The following is a 16,557-nucleotide window of genomic DNA, read 5'->3' as shown; positions in this document are numbered from 1 at the left end:
ACGAGGTCAGGAGATCGAGACCATCCTGGCTAACACAGTGAAACCCCATCTCTACTAAAAAAAAATCCAAAAAAAAAAAAAAAATTAGCCAGGCGTGGTGGCAGGCCCCTGTAGTCCCAGCTGCTTGGGAGGCTGAGGCAGGAGAATGGTGTGAACCCGGGAGGCGGAGCTTGCAGTGAGCCGAGATCGTGCCACTGCACTCCAGCCTGGGCGACAGAGCTAGACTCTGTCTCAAAAAAATACATACATACATACATACTACCATCACAATCAAGAAATTAACCTTGATACATTGCTGCTATAGTGAATCTTTTGGACTCTGTTAAAGTAGATGATTCACAATCATCCCAGTAGCAACCTTTATAGGAAGGAGACCAAGTGCTGCGTTTACTTCTCATGTCTCTTTATTCTTCTTCAATCTGAAACAGGTTTTCAGTCTTTCCTTGACTTTCATGAGCTTGATACTTTTGAAGATTACAGGCCAGTAATTTTGTAGGCTCTCTCTCAGTTTGAATTTCCCTGAAATTTCCTCCTGAAGTCAGGTGTTGTATTTTTGACAGGATATCCCAGAAGTGATCCTGTATTCTCATTGCATCTCATCAGGTGGTGCATGATTTCAGTGTTCCCATTACTGATAATGTTCATGTTGATCACCTGATTAAGGTAGTGTCAGGCTTCACACTGTAAACTTATACTTTTTCCCTTTGTAATTAAGTATATTGTGGGGAAGTACTTTGAAACTATGCAAATATCCAGTTCCTCATCTAACTTGCAGTTTATTTACTTACATGTTTATATCTGTGAGGACTCAGTTTATTATTTTATTTATTGGGTTATAATCCATTATTATCTTTATTTCAGTGCTCAAATTGTTCCTGATTTAGTTAGTAGTAGCCCTTTCAAGGTAGCTTTTGTATTGTATCCTTTTGACATGTCACTATCTTTATTAATGCTTTTAAATTTTATTTTTATTTAATTTTTTTGAGACAGGGTCTCACTCTGTCACCCAGGCTGGAGTAGTACAGTGGTGTGATCACAGCTCACTGCAGCCTTGACTTCCTGGACCCAAGCAATCCTCCCACCTTAGCCTCCCAAGTAGCTGGACTATAGGTGCATGCCACCATGCCTGGCTAATATTTTGTATTTTTTGTAAAGACAGAGTTACATCATGTTGCCCAAGGCTGGTCTTGATCGAACTCCTGGGCTCAAGTAATTCACCCTCCTCAGCCTCCCAAAGTGCTGGGATTACAGGTGTGAGCCACTGCGCCCGGCTGCTTTTAAGCTTTAGAAAAAGGAATCCTGTAGTTAATGGCTGTATAATATGCTATTGTAGGGATATAGTATAACTTGCCTAAATAATCCCTTTGCAGCATTTTGTTTTAGATTTCCTTAAAAGGAGTTTGCATAGTACAACCATATTGCCTTCTGGAAGGCTTGTAACAATTTACACTCACAAGCAATGTGCATGTGTGCAAGGGTTCCTTTCCCCACATTCTCATTAACAATCGCAAAGTGATTTTAAATAATAGGAACTTCATAATTAGAGGGACATAGTTAGAGGTCAGATTACCTCGTACACTAATTAGAAGGGGTTATCAGGACACTAGGCAAGGGAACAAAATAGTATTTGTGTGTATCTTGTACTTTTTTTTTCTATTTAAATCAGCAGCAGGAAAGAAGAGTATGGCAGAGCAAAGCAGTTATTTCCTTCTTTATGGTGCTAATTTCGTAAGAAAGATAATTTGAAGTAGATATATTACAATGGAGCCTTTTCCTTTTCTTGTGACTTGCTCATTTCTTCCTGGTAACTCTGAGTGACTGACCAGTCATTAACCTCAAAGATCCTTTTCAAAATTCTGAAGCCATTCTCCACTAAGCAGCTGTCTGAATGAACTTTGGGAAAGTTACTCACTAGTTGGCTTCATTTTCCTCACCTCTAAATTAAACTATGTGGTTTCTACGGTACCTTCACTCTAAAACTGTGGAAGATCTTAGGAAATTTTATTCTGAGAGAAGTCTAGCTTGCAAAACTGGTTGAATTTTGTAGTAAACATTTTCCTCATGTATCTAACTGGGCAGCTGTGAGTTGTAAGAAGTATCTGTTTATTATTTATGTGCTGGTTTTATTCTAGGACTTTGGCTGTTAGTCCTCCCTTTTTTTTTTTTTTTTGAAACCGAGTCTCACTCTGTCACTCAGGCTGGAGTGCTGTGGCACGATCTCGCCTCATTGCAATCTCCACCTCCTGGGTTCAAGTGATTCTTCTGCCTCAGCTTCCTGAGTAGCTGATATTACAGATGTGCACCACCACGCCCGGCTAATTTTTTTATTTTTAGTAGAGGCGGGGTTTCACCGTGTTGGCCAGGCTGGTCTTGAACTCCTGACCTCAAGCAATCTGCCCACCTCAGCCTCCCAAAGTGCTGGGATTATAGGTGGTCCCTTTGCTTTTAATGTTAAATCTGACCTGTGGAACTTTTGACTCCTCAGCACAGAGGAATAGAATAACTGAGGTTTCATTTAAGAATTAAATGTATTAAAAAGAAGCTATTATAAATTAATTAGTATGGGAAGGATTATTCAACAAAAGGGATTAAGACCATTGCTTGACTGTTGAGAAAAAAAAAATTCACCTTACATTTTTGCTTTACATCATACACCAAAATAAGTTCTAGATGTGTTAAAATTAAATGTTTTTTATTCCCTAAAAGTAGAAGAAAATAAAAGTGAATATTTATTAACTTTTATATGATAGCAAAATAATGAAGAAAGTTGCATAAAACTTTCTTCATCTTCGTGAAAAAATCAATTGATTTGACTTCCTAAAATTAACTTGGGAAAACAGCTTGGCAGTTTCTTATAAAGTTGAGCATGCTACATGACCCAGCATTCACACTCCTGGGTTTATATATTTTAGAGAAATGAAAACATGGGTTCACATAGTAATCTGTACATGAATGTTCATAGCAGTTTTATTTGTAATAAGAAAATACTGGAAACAACCCACATATCCTATATGGAGTGAATGGGTAGACAACCTGTGGTACATCTATACAATGGAACGCTAGTTAGCAATGAAAAAGAGTCAGACCCAGGAGTGGTGATGTGCACCTGTAGTCTCAGCTACCCAGGAGGCTGAGGCAGGAGGATTGCTCAGCCTAAGAAACCAGCCTGGGCAACATAGTGAGACCCTGTCTCTGAAAAAGAAAAAGAAAAAGAAAAAGAATGAACTGTTGACAAATGCAGCAACATGGATAGCTCTCAAGGGCATTATTAGGCTGAGGGAAAAAGCCAGCTTCAAAGGGTTATGTATTGTGTGATTCTATTTATGTATAACATTCTTGATGTAACAAATTATAATGATGTAGAATAGATCGAGGATTAGGGTTTAGGGAAGAGTGTGACTATTAAGAGGTAACATGATGGAGTTTTTTTTTGTGTTGATAGAACAGTTCTTATCCTGATTGTAGTGATGGTCACTCTAATCCACACATATAAAATTTTTAGAACTGTACGCATGCACACACACACACACACACACACACACACAACTGGTGAAATCCAAACAAGGTCTGTACCTGAGTTAATAGTATTGTACTGATGTCAGTTTCCTGGTTTGACCATGTGTTATGGTTATTACCTTATTACTGTATTACCACTGGGAGAAGCTAAGTGGAATATACACAAGAACTCTTGTATTTCCAACTTTTTTTGAGTCTTAAACTATTTCAAATTATTAAGTATTTAAAAATTAACTTGGGTCAGAAATAAACATTGAAAAGCCAAGTGAAGAAAATATTTGTAACAATTATTACAGATAAAATTTTGATGCCTTTATTAATATAAAGAACTCATACAAATCCATAAGGCAAGCACTGAATCCTTAATGAAATGAAGGAGAACTTAACAGAATAAGCACTTACCCCAGGAGAGAATTTTGTAGGTGTACTTTTATAAGTGTATATTCAGAATTATCTGGAATCCCCACATTTCATTAATGTACTACCAGTGCTCTTGGTAACATGTAGTCCAAGAGAACTTTTTTTTTTTTCCAGTACACTATAGCTGTGTAAAGTAATTGCACCTAAGAGAAAAATAGATTAAAAGATACAAAACATCATGCAGGAAATGGTCAAGGAAAAAAGGAGACAAAATAGGGCATTGTAAATTTGCATTGTTTTAAAGTAGCTTTGAGAGAATTTTGAAAGATCTTGTTCTATGTAATCTGTCCCCTCCAAAAATTCTTTTTTTTTTTTTTACAGGTGTAAATTAATTATTTGAAAGCAACTGAACAATGGAGCCAGACATCATTCGAATGTACTCTTCATCCCCACCACCATTAGACAATGGAGCAGAGGATGATGATGATGATGAATTTGGGGAATTTGGTGGGTTTTCAGAAGTTAGCCCTTCTGGTGTAGGGTTTGTTGATTTTGATACACCAGATTATACTCGTCCCAAGGAAGAGTTTGTACCTTCAAACCATTTTATGCCAATTCATGAATTCTCAGAAAATGTAGATAGCCTTACAAGCTTTAAGTCCATTAAAAATGGTAATGATAAGGACATCACTGCTGAACTTTCTGCTCCTGTGAAAGGACAGTCTGATGTTTTACTTTCTACCACCAGCAAAGAAGTAATTTCATCTGAAATGTTAGATACTTCCATTGATGGCATGGAAAGACCAGGAAATTTAAATAAAGTAGTGGAGCAGAGACAGAATGTTGGAACACTTGAAAGTTTCTCTCCAGAAGATTTTAGAACTAATATGAATGTTGTTCATCAAAACAAGCAGTTAGAGAGCTGTAATGGTGAAAAGCCTCCTTGTCTGGAGATTCTAACAAATGGGTTTGCAGTGTTGGAAACTGTAAATCCTCAGGGAACAGATGATCTGGACAATGTAGCTGATTCAAAGGGACGGAAGCCTCTTAGCACTCATAGCACTGAGTATAATTTAGACTCTGTACCTAGTCCTGCTGAGGAATTTGCAGATTTTGCCACATTTTCCAAAAAGGAAAGGATACAATTAGAAGAAATAGAATGTGCAGTTTTAAATGATAGAGAAGCACTAACCATTCGGGAAAACAATAAAATTAATAGAGTCAATGAACTGAATTCTGTAAAAGAAGTGTCTTTGGGTAGAAGCTTGGATAACAAAGGAGACACTGATGGAGAGGATCAGGTTTGTGTTTCAGAAATAAGCATAGTGACTAACAGAGGTTTCAGTGTTGAAAAACAAGGCCTTCCAACACTGCAACAAGATGAATTTTTACAGTCAGGTGTTCAGTCAAAGGCTTGGAGTTTGGTAGACTCAGCTGATAATTCAGAAGCCATTAGGAGAGAACAATATAAAACTGAAGAAAAACTTGACTTACTTACTTCTAAATGTGCTCACCTATGCATGGATTCTGTTAAAACTTCTGATGATGAAGTTGGTTCTCCCAAAGAAGAAAGTAGAAAGTTTACTAATTTCCAAAGCCCAAACATTGACCCCACAGAAGAAAATGATTTGGATGATTCTTCAAGTGTAAAAAATGGTGATAGTAGTAATGACTTTGTGACTTGCAATGATATCAATGAAGATGATTTTGGTGATTTTGGTGACTTTGGCACTGCCAGTGGCTCAACTCCACCTTTTGTTACTGGTACTCAAGATTCAATGAGTGATGCCACTTTTGAAGAGTCTTCAGAGCACTTTCCACATTTTAGTGAACCAGGTGATGACTTTGGAGAATTTGGGGATATAAATGCTGTTTCTTGCCAAGAGGAGACAATATTAACAAAGTCAGACCTAAAACAGACTTCTGATAATTTATCAGAAGAATGTCAATTGGCAAGAAAATCTAGTGGAACAGGCACTGAACCTGTTTCAAAACTTAAAAATGGGCAAGAAGGTGAGATTGGACATTTTGATTCTGTGCCAAATATTCAGGATGACTGCAATGGTTTTCAAGACTCTGATGATTTTGCAGACTTCAGTTCAGCTGGTCCTAGCCAAGTTGTAGATTGGAATGCTTTTGAGGATGAACAAAAAGATAGTTGTTCTTGGGCTGCTTTTGGAGACCAGCAGGCTACTGAATCTCATCATCGAAAGGAAGCCTGGCAGTCACATAGGACAGATGAAAATATTGATACTCCAGGAACCCCCAAAACGCACAGTGTACCTTCAGCAACTTCCAAAGGAGCAGTTGCTAGTGGCCATTTACAGGAATCAGCCACTTCAGTTCAGGTATTTACTAATTTTCTCTATTTTGTATGATGTATTAATTATTGTGGAGGCTTCTAATTTCAGCTTTTCAAAAAATATTTTTTCAACTGAGTACTTGTTAAAGGAGTCTCGTTATGATGTATAATGCCTGTCTGATTTGTGGGTTGGTTACATTTTTCACAACCCTTTGGGAAACTACAAATAGTCCTATAGTAAAGTGCGTAAGATTTTTCTTTATCTCAATGAGTTTCGTTAATATTTACAGATACTCATCGACTTGGATTTTTTGGTGACTATAAATACCATATATGTTAAAAAAAAAAAAACCCACACTTATTAGCTAATTGACGGTTCCAGTAAATCCTTCAGTATTACCCTTTACAGTGATTTTAAAAGAAGGTTAAACTGAGATTTGGATCTTTTTTTTTTAAGCTTAAGAATAGAATGTTAATTTTTTTCCATCAAAGACCTAGGAAATTCAAGTACGGTTTTGATTCCAGGAGAGAACAAGCAGAATTTGAAACCTCATTCTGTGCCAAAGGCTATAGTGAATTGAAGAACAGAAAAACAACTAGAAAAAAGCAAATTTTTCTTTTTCCTCATAATTTAGCAGCTACTAAAAGATTTGGGGTGAGGGTATGAGATGAATTAAGGTTTAGTCCTAAAATAAGAAATAACTATAGGTTCACTTATTGTAGTTGTATTTATTTGCCTATACTTTCTTACAAATGTACTTGTTAGCTCTTCCTAGAGAGTAGGTGTGTCGGGGAGAATATTTTTACCCCTTACCTCCTATACATTATCCTTTTTTGATTCAGACTCTTTCAGAAAAGATTCATTAAGATTCACTTTGACCTAAATTAGCCCCTAGAGGTGTAGCTTGATATCTAGGTTGTTCCCCAGTCCAGAGTTCCACTCTGTGCTAAACTTTACCTTTTTTCAACTCCAGGGGTGTGGAAGAGGGCACTCCCTTGAACCTCACTGCCTTATACTGACAATTGATATATGTAACTAACACCTGATCCACAAGCTTATTTTAAATATACCGTTAATAAACTCAGAATCTACAAACTTTATTTCTCCAGTTATCTTTTGCTAAGAAAACCATTTTCAATTGGAAATCTTTCCAAAGTCTTTGTAATTGAAATACTTATATTTCATTGCCTTGATAACTTTGAGACAGTAAGATATTAGAGAAATTATGGTATTACCAGTTGGTGTGCATAGCTAATCGCTTTTTAGTTGGCTTTTGTGTCTAAGTAGTTTAATTTGCTAATTCAGTTATTACATGGTTTGGCTAATGTGTATTATTCCTATTGAGCAATTCATTATTTAGGCAGAACCTTGCCATTTTAAACAAGAAGTGAACTAATTATGATGCTAAATGAGGACTGTTGCTTTTGACCTAACCCTTTCCCTATTTAGTTTCATCTCACTAGAGGATAGGGTGACACTGGTATTGGGTGATCTTTAATTTGTAGCCTTAGAACTTTTAACATCATCAGATAATGAATTTTTTAAAGTGTGACCACTCAAGTAGGAATTTCTTGCATCATACAAGTTGATTGAAGTTATTTATGTATAATTTGATAACTGGATATAGGAGATAATAAAGCATATGGGCTTCATGGAATCTGACAGATCTGAGTTTGAATTTTGACCCAGCCTCTTAAAAAGCCTTATGATTTTGGATAGGTTACTTCTGAATTCAGCTGTACATACAAAGAAGGTAATACCTACTTCAAAGAACTTCTGTGAATATAAAAGGAAATTTTAAAATGAGTGAAATAATCTGCTAGAAAATAAGAATTTTATAGTATGATTCTTTTTTTTATAAAAATAAAACAAACTGTATAGATGGGGCAAGATGCATTAAGAGTTTCTGAGACCAGGTGCAGTGGCTCATGCCTGTAATCACAGCACTTTGGGAGGCTGAAGTGGGTGGATCACTTGAGGTCAGGAGTTCTAGCCCTGCCTGGCCAACATGGTGAGACCCTGTCTCTACTAAAAGTACAAAAATTAGCTGGGCGTGGTGACGTGCATCTGTAATCCCAGCTACTCAGGAGGCTGAGACAGGAGAATAACTTGAACCCAGCAGGTGGAGGTTGCAGTGAGCCGAGATCACACCACTGCATTTCAGCCTAGGCTACAGAGAGAGACTGTCACACACACACACACACAAGACTTTCTTAGATTTGTTTGGGTAAGGCCTCATGCTTCTATTTTTGCTAATGGGTTATGGAAAATGAACAGAATTTGGATGTTGGGAAAGAGAAACTGCTGGAGGAGGCCAGAAGAAGTTTGGGAAGAAAGTTGAAGTAGTGAAATGGATAAACCCTGCTGAGTAAGTGACTGAGTCAGAAGTGGAGAAAGATTGAACAAAGACTCTCGTTCTTACCCTGCTGTTGTGAAAGAGAATTGTGGCTGGCACTTTCTTTCTTGGGCTTCAGATTCTGCTAGAAGAGTGCATTAATTTAGCCCTTTTGGAGAGGATTAGATTTATTAGTATTTTTCTTAAAATGTTTTCCCTAGTTGCTCCAGACAGTGTTCGGAACAGCACAGAATTCCTCACTTTTTTTTTTTTTTTTTTTTGGAGACAGAATCTTGCTCTGTCACCCAGGCTGGAGTGCAGTGGCACGATCTCAGCTGACTGCAGCCCCCGCCTCCCGGGTTCAAGCAGTTCTCCTGCCTCAGCCTCCCTAGTAGCTGGGACTACAGGCCCATGCCACCACGCCCGGCTAATTTTTGTACTTTTATTGGAGATGGGGTGTCACCATATTGGCCAGGCTGGTCTCGAACTCCTGACCTCAGGTGATCCACCCGGCTCGGCCTCCCAAAGTGCTGGGATTACAGGTGTGAGCCACCGTGCCTGGCCTCCTCACATATTAATAACAGTAAGCATTAAGTTTTTTAGTGGTAAAAGTTGAAATGATTTATTTCTGTTCAATCTTACCTGGATGCCACAAGTGTCCTGAACAAAATGCCATCAAGTGGTTTTGTCCGAATTTTGCTTTGACAGAACGTGTTTTAGAATTCAGAGCTTAATTAAACAAACGTGGCAATTTGATTTAATTTGTTTGATTAAACAAGCATGGAAAACAAATCTTTGTTTTGTGAAGTCGGACAGATGGTATAGTTGGTCATTTCAGATTTCTTCCACTTTTCACTATTTGGTATGTGACATTGTCCAGGTCCCCATTTCTTAGCACTTTCCTGTTTTTAGCCCACCAAAAAGATATCTTAAAATGTTAATAAATATGTCTTCGTTGGGGTTAGTGCAATAATTTGTTACTTAGGTAGCGAAAAGTCAAGCAAGAATTCTTTCAAAATTAAAAAAATGTTCGTAGCCTAATTCTCAGCTGTGGGTCCAGCCGGTCTCAGAGGGTTCAAGCTTTGATGTAAAAGCCATACATGAACATTATTGAGAAATAGATATCTTGTCCCTTCGGTGAATAATTTTTTCTGAGAACCTGAAGTTTAGTATATTTCATTCTTTTGTTAACATTTGTATAAATTGTAGAGAAGGTAAGTAGTGGTATCTCCATTATACGAATGAGAACGAGGTCTTCACTTTTTGGCTAAAGATTTAAAACAACAAAATGCAACAACAACAACAACAAAACCTTCCTTACATTTCAAAGCAGTCCTTTTTTATGAGTGTTATTTTAACAATTTTTTTTCTGTCCTGGGAAGCCAGGAAATTTTTTTTTAACTTTTTTGTTTCAGAAAGAAATCTTGATTGAAATAACCAAAATGCCTTGTTTCATAGATACATGATAAAAGAGATAATGAATGTCATAAGCACTGCATTTAACCCTGAGCTTTTGTAAAATTTTAAAATATTGTTCTGGATATCATTTAGAAATTTAGGTAATTGGTAAGTAATCTGTTTATATTAATTGGGTATAGAAAAGGAGGCTATGAGTTATTTTTTATTAGACATCCAATTGATAATGCTACAGGGAAAATGTTGTTAGCTGAAGATTTGTTTTGAGAGCTTTGAAAGTCAAGTGCCACCAAAAAGAAGAGAATTACTAATACCTTGGCTTGTGTTAGTTCAAGATTAAGTTACTGGTTTGTTTTGTTTTTGAGACGGAATCTTGCTCTGTCGCCCAGGCTGGAGTGCAGGTGCAATCTCGGCTCACTGCAGCCTATGCCTCCTGAGTTCAAGCGAGTCTCGTGCCTCAGCCTCCCAAGTAGCTGTGATTACAGGCATAGAAACCCAGTCTTCTTAAACTGAAAATAACCAGTCCTACCTTTTTATCTTCACTTATTTAGTCATCTAGCTAATATTTATGCAGGTTTTCCATCCTGTGAACACTGGAACATACAACTGAAAACAGAAGTAAGCAACAAAATAAGAGAATTAAGATGTAAGACTTTAGCTTTCCTTATAGATCTTTCCTTATTTAACTATTTCGATAGAATTTCCTTTTGCTATTTTTTCCTCAGAAAATTTGACTATCTGGTGTTTAATTTCAAAATAGAAATGCTTTATTAGATTTATTCAGAAACTGTACAGAAGGGAAAAATCATGTTTAGATCTGGTGAATATTACAGCTGGTCACTCTTTATACAGCTTGAAATTGGGGATTGGTAAGTATACAGTTGTAGATTGTACTTGATAGCTTACTTAATATTTAATGGTGCTGCAGCATAAGATATCCTTTTAAATGGAAGATTAAATTACCCAGTGGATTTTAATGTTTCTTCTAAACTTCTACTTGAGTGTGAAACCTAATGCTATCAATATTAAAACTATTGATATTAATCAACTCCTGTCCCTAAGCAAGAAAGGAAAACTAACTGGAAATAAGTTGAAGGAATATCAAGAGTTACCTTAAATATAAAATACTTAAGTCATTACTTAATATCCTTGATACGGTCTTGGAAACTGCAACTTTAAGTGAAAGGACATATAACAAAACCAATTTTACCATAGGCTAACTGATATAAACCAGAGTTAAGTTTCTATGGCATCTTTCTGGTCACAGAAACATCACTGAACCTCTAAATAAAGAAACAAAGCACTTCTAATATTAAACATTGAAATAAATGTGAGCTATACTTACATTTAAGAAAGATTACAAAGAACAAGAAACATAATTACTTACCCAGTTTTTGGTGAATCAGTGAGTGACATCACTCATAGTGGTGCTGGGTAAAATCAAGGGATAAACGTTTGCAAAGCAAAAATGATCTAAGGAGCACCTCCTACCACCATACAATTCAAAAACAATCACAAATCTGGCAGGCTCACTGGGCACTTTCATACTGCATAATTTATTGCTGTGCATTTGTATGATTATTGTAGACTTCACGAATGTTTATTTTGTAATTTATTCTTTTTGCAATCTACTTATTCCAGCTCAGGGTCACCAGTGGCCAAAGCCTATCCCTCCAGCTCAGGGTACAAGGCTGAAACTATTCCTGGCCTGGATGCCATTCCATTGCAGGGCACACTCACACACACATACCAGCACTTACTCAGACTGGAACAATTTAGACAATCTAATGTACACATCTTTAGGATCTATAAGGAAACTGGCATACCCAGAAAAAAAACCCATGTGGACATGCGGAAAATGTGCAAACTCCACACAGGTAGTGGCTGCAGCCAGGAATCAGTTGTTTTTCTCATCAACATTACAACAAAATGACATTATTCAAGGACCTGCTGTCCTTTAAAGGAGATAGGCATTTGAATGGCATAAGAACCAGAGTCTGGGGTCCTGTGTACACCCCTCTGGAAAGCTGAATGAGACTTGCAATACACTTAATCTCTTTATGCCCAGATGTAGTCATTTATAAAATAGAGGTGTATTAGTTAGAGTTCTCCAGATAAACAGAACCAATAGGGTATGTGTGGAGGTTAGGGAGGGAAGGATGGGGAGGGGAAGTAGAAGTGGAGGTAATAGAGAGAGATTGATTATTGGAAATTGAGAAGTTCCAAAAGCCACAGTGCATAAGCTGGAGACCCAAGAGCTGATGGTGTAGTTCCAGTCTGAGTCCAAAGCCCTAAGAACCAGGAGAGCAGTGGTGTAAGTTCCAGCCCAGAAGCCAGCAGGCTTAAGATCTAAGAAGAGCTGATTTTTTAGCTCAAGTCCAACTGAAGTACCAACTCAAAATCAGGCAGAAGTTCCTTAGCATTTTTGTTCTATTCAGGTCTTCAGCTGATTGGATGAGGCCTACCCACATTAGGGAGGGCAATCTGCTTTAGTCAGATTACCAATTCAAATGTTAATCTCATCTAGAAACACCCTCACAGGTACTCCCAGAATAACATGTTTTCGCGTTCTTTGGTTTGTTTTTGAGACAGGGTCCCATTCCGTTGCCCAGCCTGGAGTGTAGTGGCATGGTCTCTGCTCACTGCAGCCTCCACCTCTTGGTTTCAAGCAGTCCTCCCACCTCAGCCTCTCTAGTAGCTGAGACTACAGGTGTGTGCTACCACACCTGGCTAATTGTATTTTTTATAGAAATGGGATTTTGCCATGTTGCCCAGATGGTCTCCAACTCCTGGGCTCAAGCAATCTGCCTGCCTCTGCCTCCCAGAGTGCTGGGATTATAGGCATGAGCCACCATGCTCCACCCCAGAATAATGTTTGACCAAATGTCTGGGCACCCCATGGCCCAGTCAAGTTGACACATAAATTTAACCATCACAAGAGGGAACACCTTACATCCATATATAGCTTTCAGGATTTATGGAAGACTGGAACCTGTTTGTGACTAAAACGTGCCAGTCGAGAAGCTCTGCATTAGATTAAATGGCTTACTTGCACCAATGGATAAAGTGAAATGGCTGCTTATATACCCTGGGACTTTCTTCCACTACCTCCAGACATAAAGACATGACAGAACTAGGAATGAGTAAAAGTTGTCAATTCATACATGAAGCTTTGCCCCACTGATGAATTAAACCATTGGGTAATCATTTTTTGCTTTCCCAGAAACCAAATCTGGTTTAAAAATAATAATAATTATAAAGACATTCAAGGTAATGAAGGACCCTGATAGGAAAATGAATATATAAGAAATGAGAAAATTGGGAAAGAGGGAAAAGCTATAAAAGCAAATGTACCTTTGAAGATGTGGTGTAGCCAAGGATGCATTACGACTTTCCTGAGCCCTTTCTCCATAAAATGTGTTTTTTGGTTAACAGGAAGTAATAGGGAGGGGCCGGGCATGGTGGCTCATGCCTGTAATCCCAGCACTTTGGGAGGCCAAGGCGGATGGATCACTTGAGGTCAGGATTTTGAGACCAGCCTGGCCAACATGGTGAAACCCCATCTCTACTAAAACTACAAAAGTTAGCCAGGCATGGTGGTGTGCGGCTGTAATTTGAGCTATTCGGGAGGCTGAGGCAGGAGAATCACTTGAACCCGGGAGACAAAGGTTGCAGTGACCCGAGATCGTGCCACTGCACTCCATCCTGAGTGACAGAGCGAAACTCCATATTGGGGGAGGAAAAAAAAGAAAGTAATAGGGAGGCAAATCAGAATTTGCGTGGGATTACCCCCTAGTTCTGGCTCTTGTTAGTATACTCACCTGTCAGGCTATTTTGAGAGCGAAAGCTCCTGCTTTGGGCTACTTTCCATTCAGAATGGTTTTTGATAGGTATGAACTAGTCTAAGCACAAGTATACTTCTGTGTAAGTAGCATAGCTCCTTTACTTGGCTTCATAGCATTGGACATTAATAGAGAAAATGAAAAAGGAGGGTATGGTACCTGCCTTGAATAGCATTTGATTTTTAATCCTACATTTATCAGAGCCCCAGTTTTTAAAATGTTTAATAGCCAGATGTGCTGTTTGCCAGGCTTAGAAGTTGGTACTTCTATGAATGAAAAGGTGTGACTGAGTCACATAAACTGGTATTCAGCTAGCCAGTCATCAGTTTATTCCATATTCAAGGGAGAACCAAGGACTATTTTTCCTCTTTATACTTTGAAGATGATGGCATTTAAAATTCAAGTAATTGGGGCTGGGTGTGGTGGCCCACATGTGAAATCCTAGTGCTTTGGGAGGCCAAGGCAGGAGGATTGCTTGAAAGGAGGAGTTCAAGACCAGCCTTGGCAACATAGTGAGACGCCATCTCTACAAAAAATAAAAAATAAAAATTAGCCAGGCCTGGTGGTGTTCACCTGTGGTCCTAGCTACCCAGGAGGTTGTGACAGGATCGCTCGAGCCCAGAAGTTCAAGGCTGCAGTGAGCTGTGATGGCACCACTGCGCTGAAGCCTGAATGAGCGAGTGAGACCATCTCTTAGAAAAAAAAAAAATCAAGTAATTGCTGTAAATATTATTTTAATTTGACGTTTAGTATTGTAACATCAGCTAAATATTTAGTATGCTAAGTGTGCATTTATTTGTTACCTTCATATTCAGAATGCAGCACTGACTCTTTAGTAAGAATTAACAACTAACTTTGTTGAAAACAATGAATTGTAGTGTTAGATGAAATCATTTGCTTTAAGCATAGTTATCACCGCACCATTTAACAGGTAAATCCCTTATCTAATTATGGCTAGAAATGTTTGAAAGACCACAAAATGTGGGGAAAAACATGATTTAGTGAAAAGAATGTAGGCTTTGGAGTCAGACTTTGAATCAAATATCTGCTGTGTACTGTACCACCAGTAAGGCTATGGTACTTACCTGAATCTTCCTGAACTATAGTTGCTTCATCTGTAATATGAAGACAGCAATACTTCTGGAGTTTGTTTTAGAAGATTCATGGAGTAATACATGTAGAGCGTCAAGCATAATATGGTATATGGAAGACAAAATTTGGCTATTTTATGTCTTGTAATTATTTAAATATGCCCAACCTGTGTATAAAAATGATTTAGATGGCTTACAATAAGATATACTTTTATAAGTAGAACAATTATGCCCCCTGCAGTCCTAAATGAAGGCGAAGTGCTTTTTTTTTTTTTTAATCTAGTGCACATTAATACCAACTATGTGCAGGAACCCAGGTACTAGAAATTCAAGAAAAAGATATAGTCCCTGCCCTCAAAGCTCTTGTAATTTTTAGAAATTGGACTTAGAACTGCTTTGATGACAACATAATATAGTGGTTAAGAGCACCTACACTGAAACTATACTTCCTGGGTAGGAACTCAGCCTCTCCACTTAATATTCATGTGACCACAGGGAAGTTAACCTCTTTCTGCTCTGCTTTTCTCATCCAGGAAATGGAGATGATATTATTACCTCCCTCATATGGTTCTTTTGAAACTTAAATGAGCTAAAATTTGTAAAGCATTTAGAATAATGTCTGCCACATGGTGGGCACTATGTGAGCATTAAATGAAAATTATGATACATGATAGCAAGCTTTTGCAGCTTCTGAGTAGGTTTCAGAGTACATCTTTTGATCTTTTGCTGAATTTAGGCTCCCACTTTCTTGAACTGGGTTAAAATGATATTGTTTGCTTTACTTATACTGCCTTACGTGCCTAAGGAAACTAGAGCTCAGCCAGTGTCACTTCACCAATTCTAAATAATAAAGTATCTATTTTTTGGAATTTTACATCTAATTCAAGTCCACACGTACTGTAATATGTTAGTAAATGTCACTGTTTGATGCAACCTTTTTCTGCATTAATCTGCTACAAGGAGTTTGAAGATTTGTGTTGTGCCCCCACCTAATCAAAACCAGTAGATTTCCCATTATGGCTGCATATACTCTGTATTGAAATAGGAGTTCACATAAGCAGAGTAATATAAGCAAAGTTCCTTTGTACTCATAAGAAGAAATCCAAGTTTAATATTTTACTTTAACTTGAGTTTTGATGTGATACTGAATTTTACTGCTGATTTATTTGCATATGTTAAACTATCCTTGGCTGATGTTGAGAGGATGATTGTATTTTAAAACAGATTAAAATAATATATGTACCCCCAAAAAATTTTTGAAAAACAAATTTGAAACCTTTGCCACTCTCACAGTTTTGATACACCTTTTATCCCAAGTACTCAAATTTTATGTTCAAAATAGCAGTGATTTCTTTAAAAAATTAGTGTCTGATCACAATCTGTTTGGGAAAATCTATTTCCTGAAAAAAACCTGTCTGGTCATAAGAGAAACTGTTCTTGTGGTAGGTTATTTTAACTTCTCTTCTTCTGAGTATTACATTAGTTATATTCTTGTAACTGTTCTACTTACCAAGTTATTTGGACTATGTTACATCACATTTTTGAATGTTTAACTTTATTGTGCTTCTTGGATAGCAAAATACTCTTTTTGAGATGGAGTCTTGCACCTCTGCCTCCCAGGTTCAAGTGATTCTCTTTGCCTGGGCCTCCCAAAGTAGCTGGGATTACAGGCACCAGCCACCACGCCCAGCTAA

General features: G+C 37.7%; 1 protein-coding gene across 6 annotated transcripts in view; it reads left to right on the top strand.

Moving 5' to 3' along the window:
• AFTPH (aftiphilin) overlaps positions 1-16,557 on the top strand; it is a 67,932-nt gene that overhangs the window by 22,246 nt on the left and 29,129 nt on the right. For all 6 annotated transcript variants that reach the window (XR_010149437.1, XR_010149438.1, XM_515513.9 and 3 more), the window contains exon 2: positions 4,258-6,224. Coding sequence is in view for 4 of the 6 variants with exons in the window: in XM_515513.9 (XP_515513.4) it covers positions 4,290-6,224 (1,935 nt within the window). In the remaining 2 variants the exon portion in view is untranslated. The remainder of the gene's footprint in view (positions 1-4,257; positions 6,225-16,557) is intronic.

Source organism: Pan troglodytes, chromosome 12, assembly GCF_028858775.2.
Source record: "Pan troglodytes isolate AG18354 chromosome 12, NHGRI_mPanTro3-v2.0_pri, whole genome shotgun sequence".
NCBI lineage: Eukaryota > Metazoa > Chordata > Mammalia > Primates > Hominidae > Pan > Pan troglodytes.
Note: the sequence above shows the minus strand (reverse complement) of the source record. Positions and strands in the feature narration are given on the sequence as shown.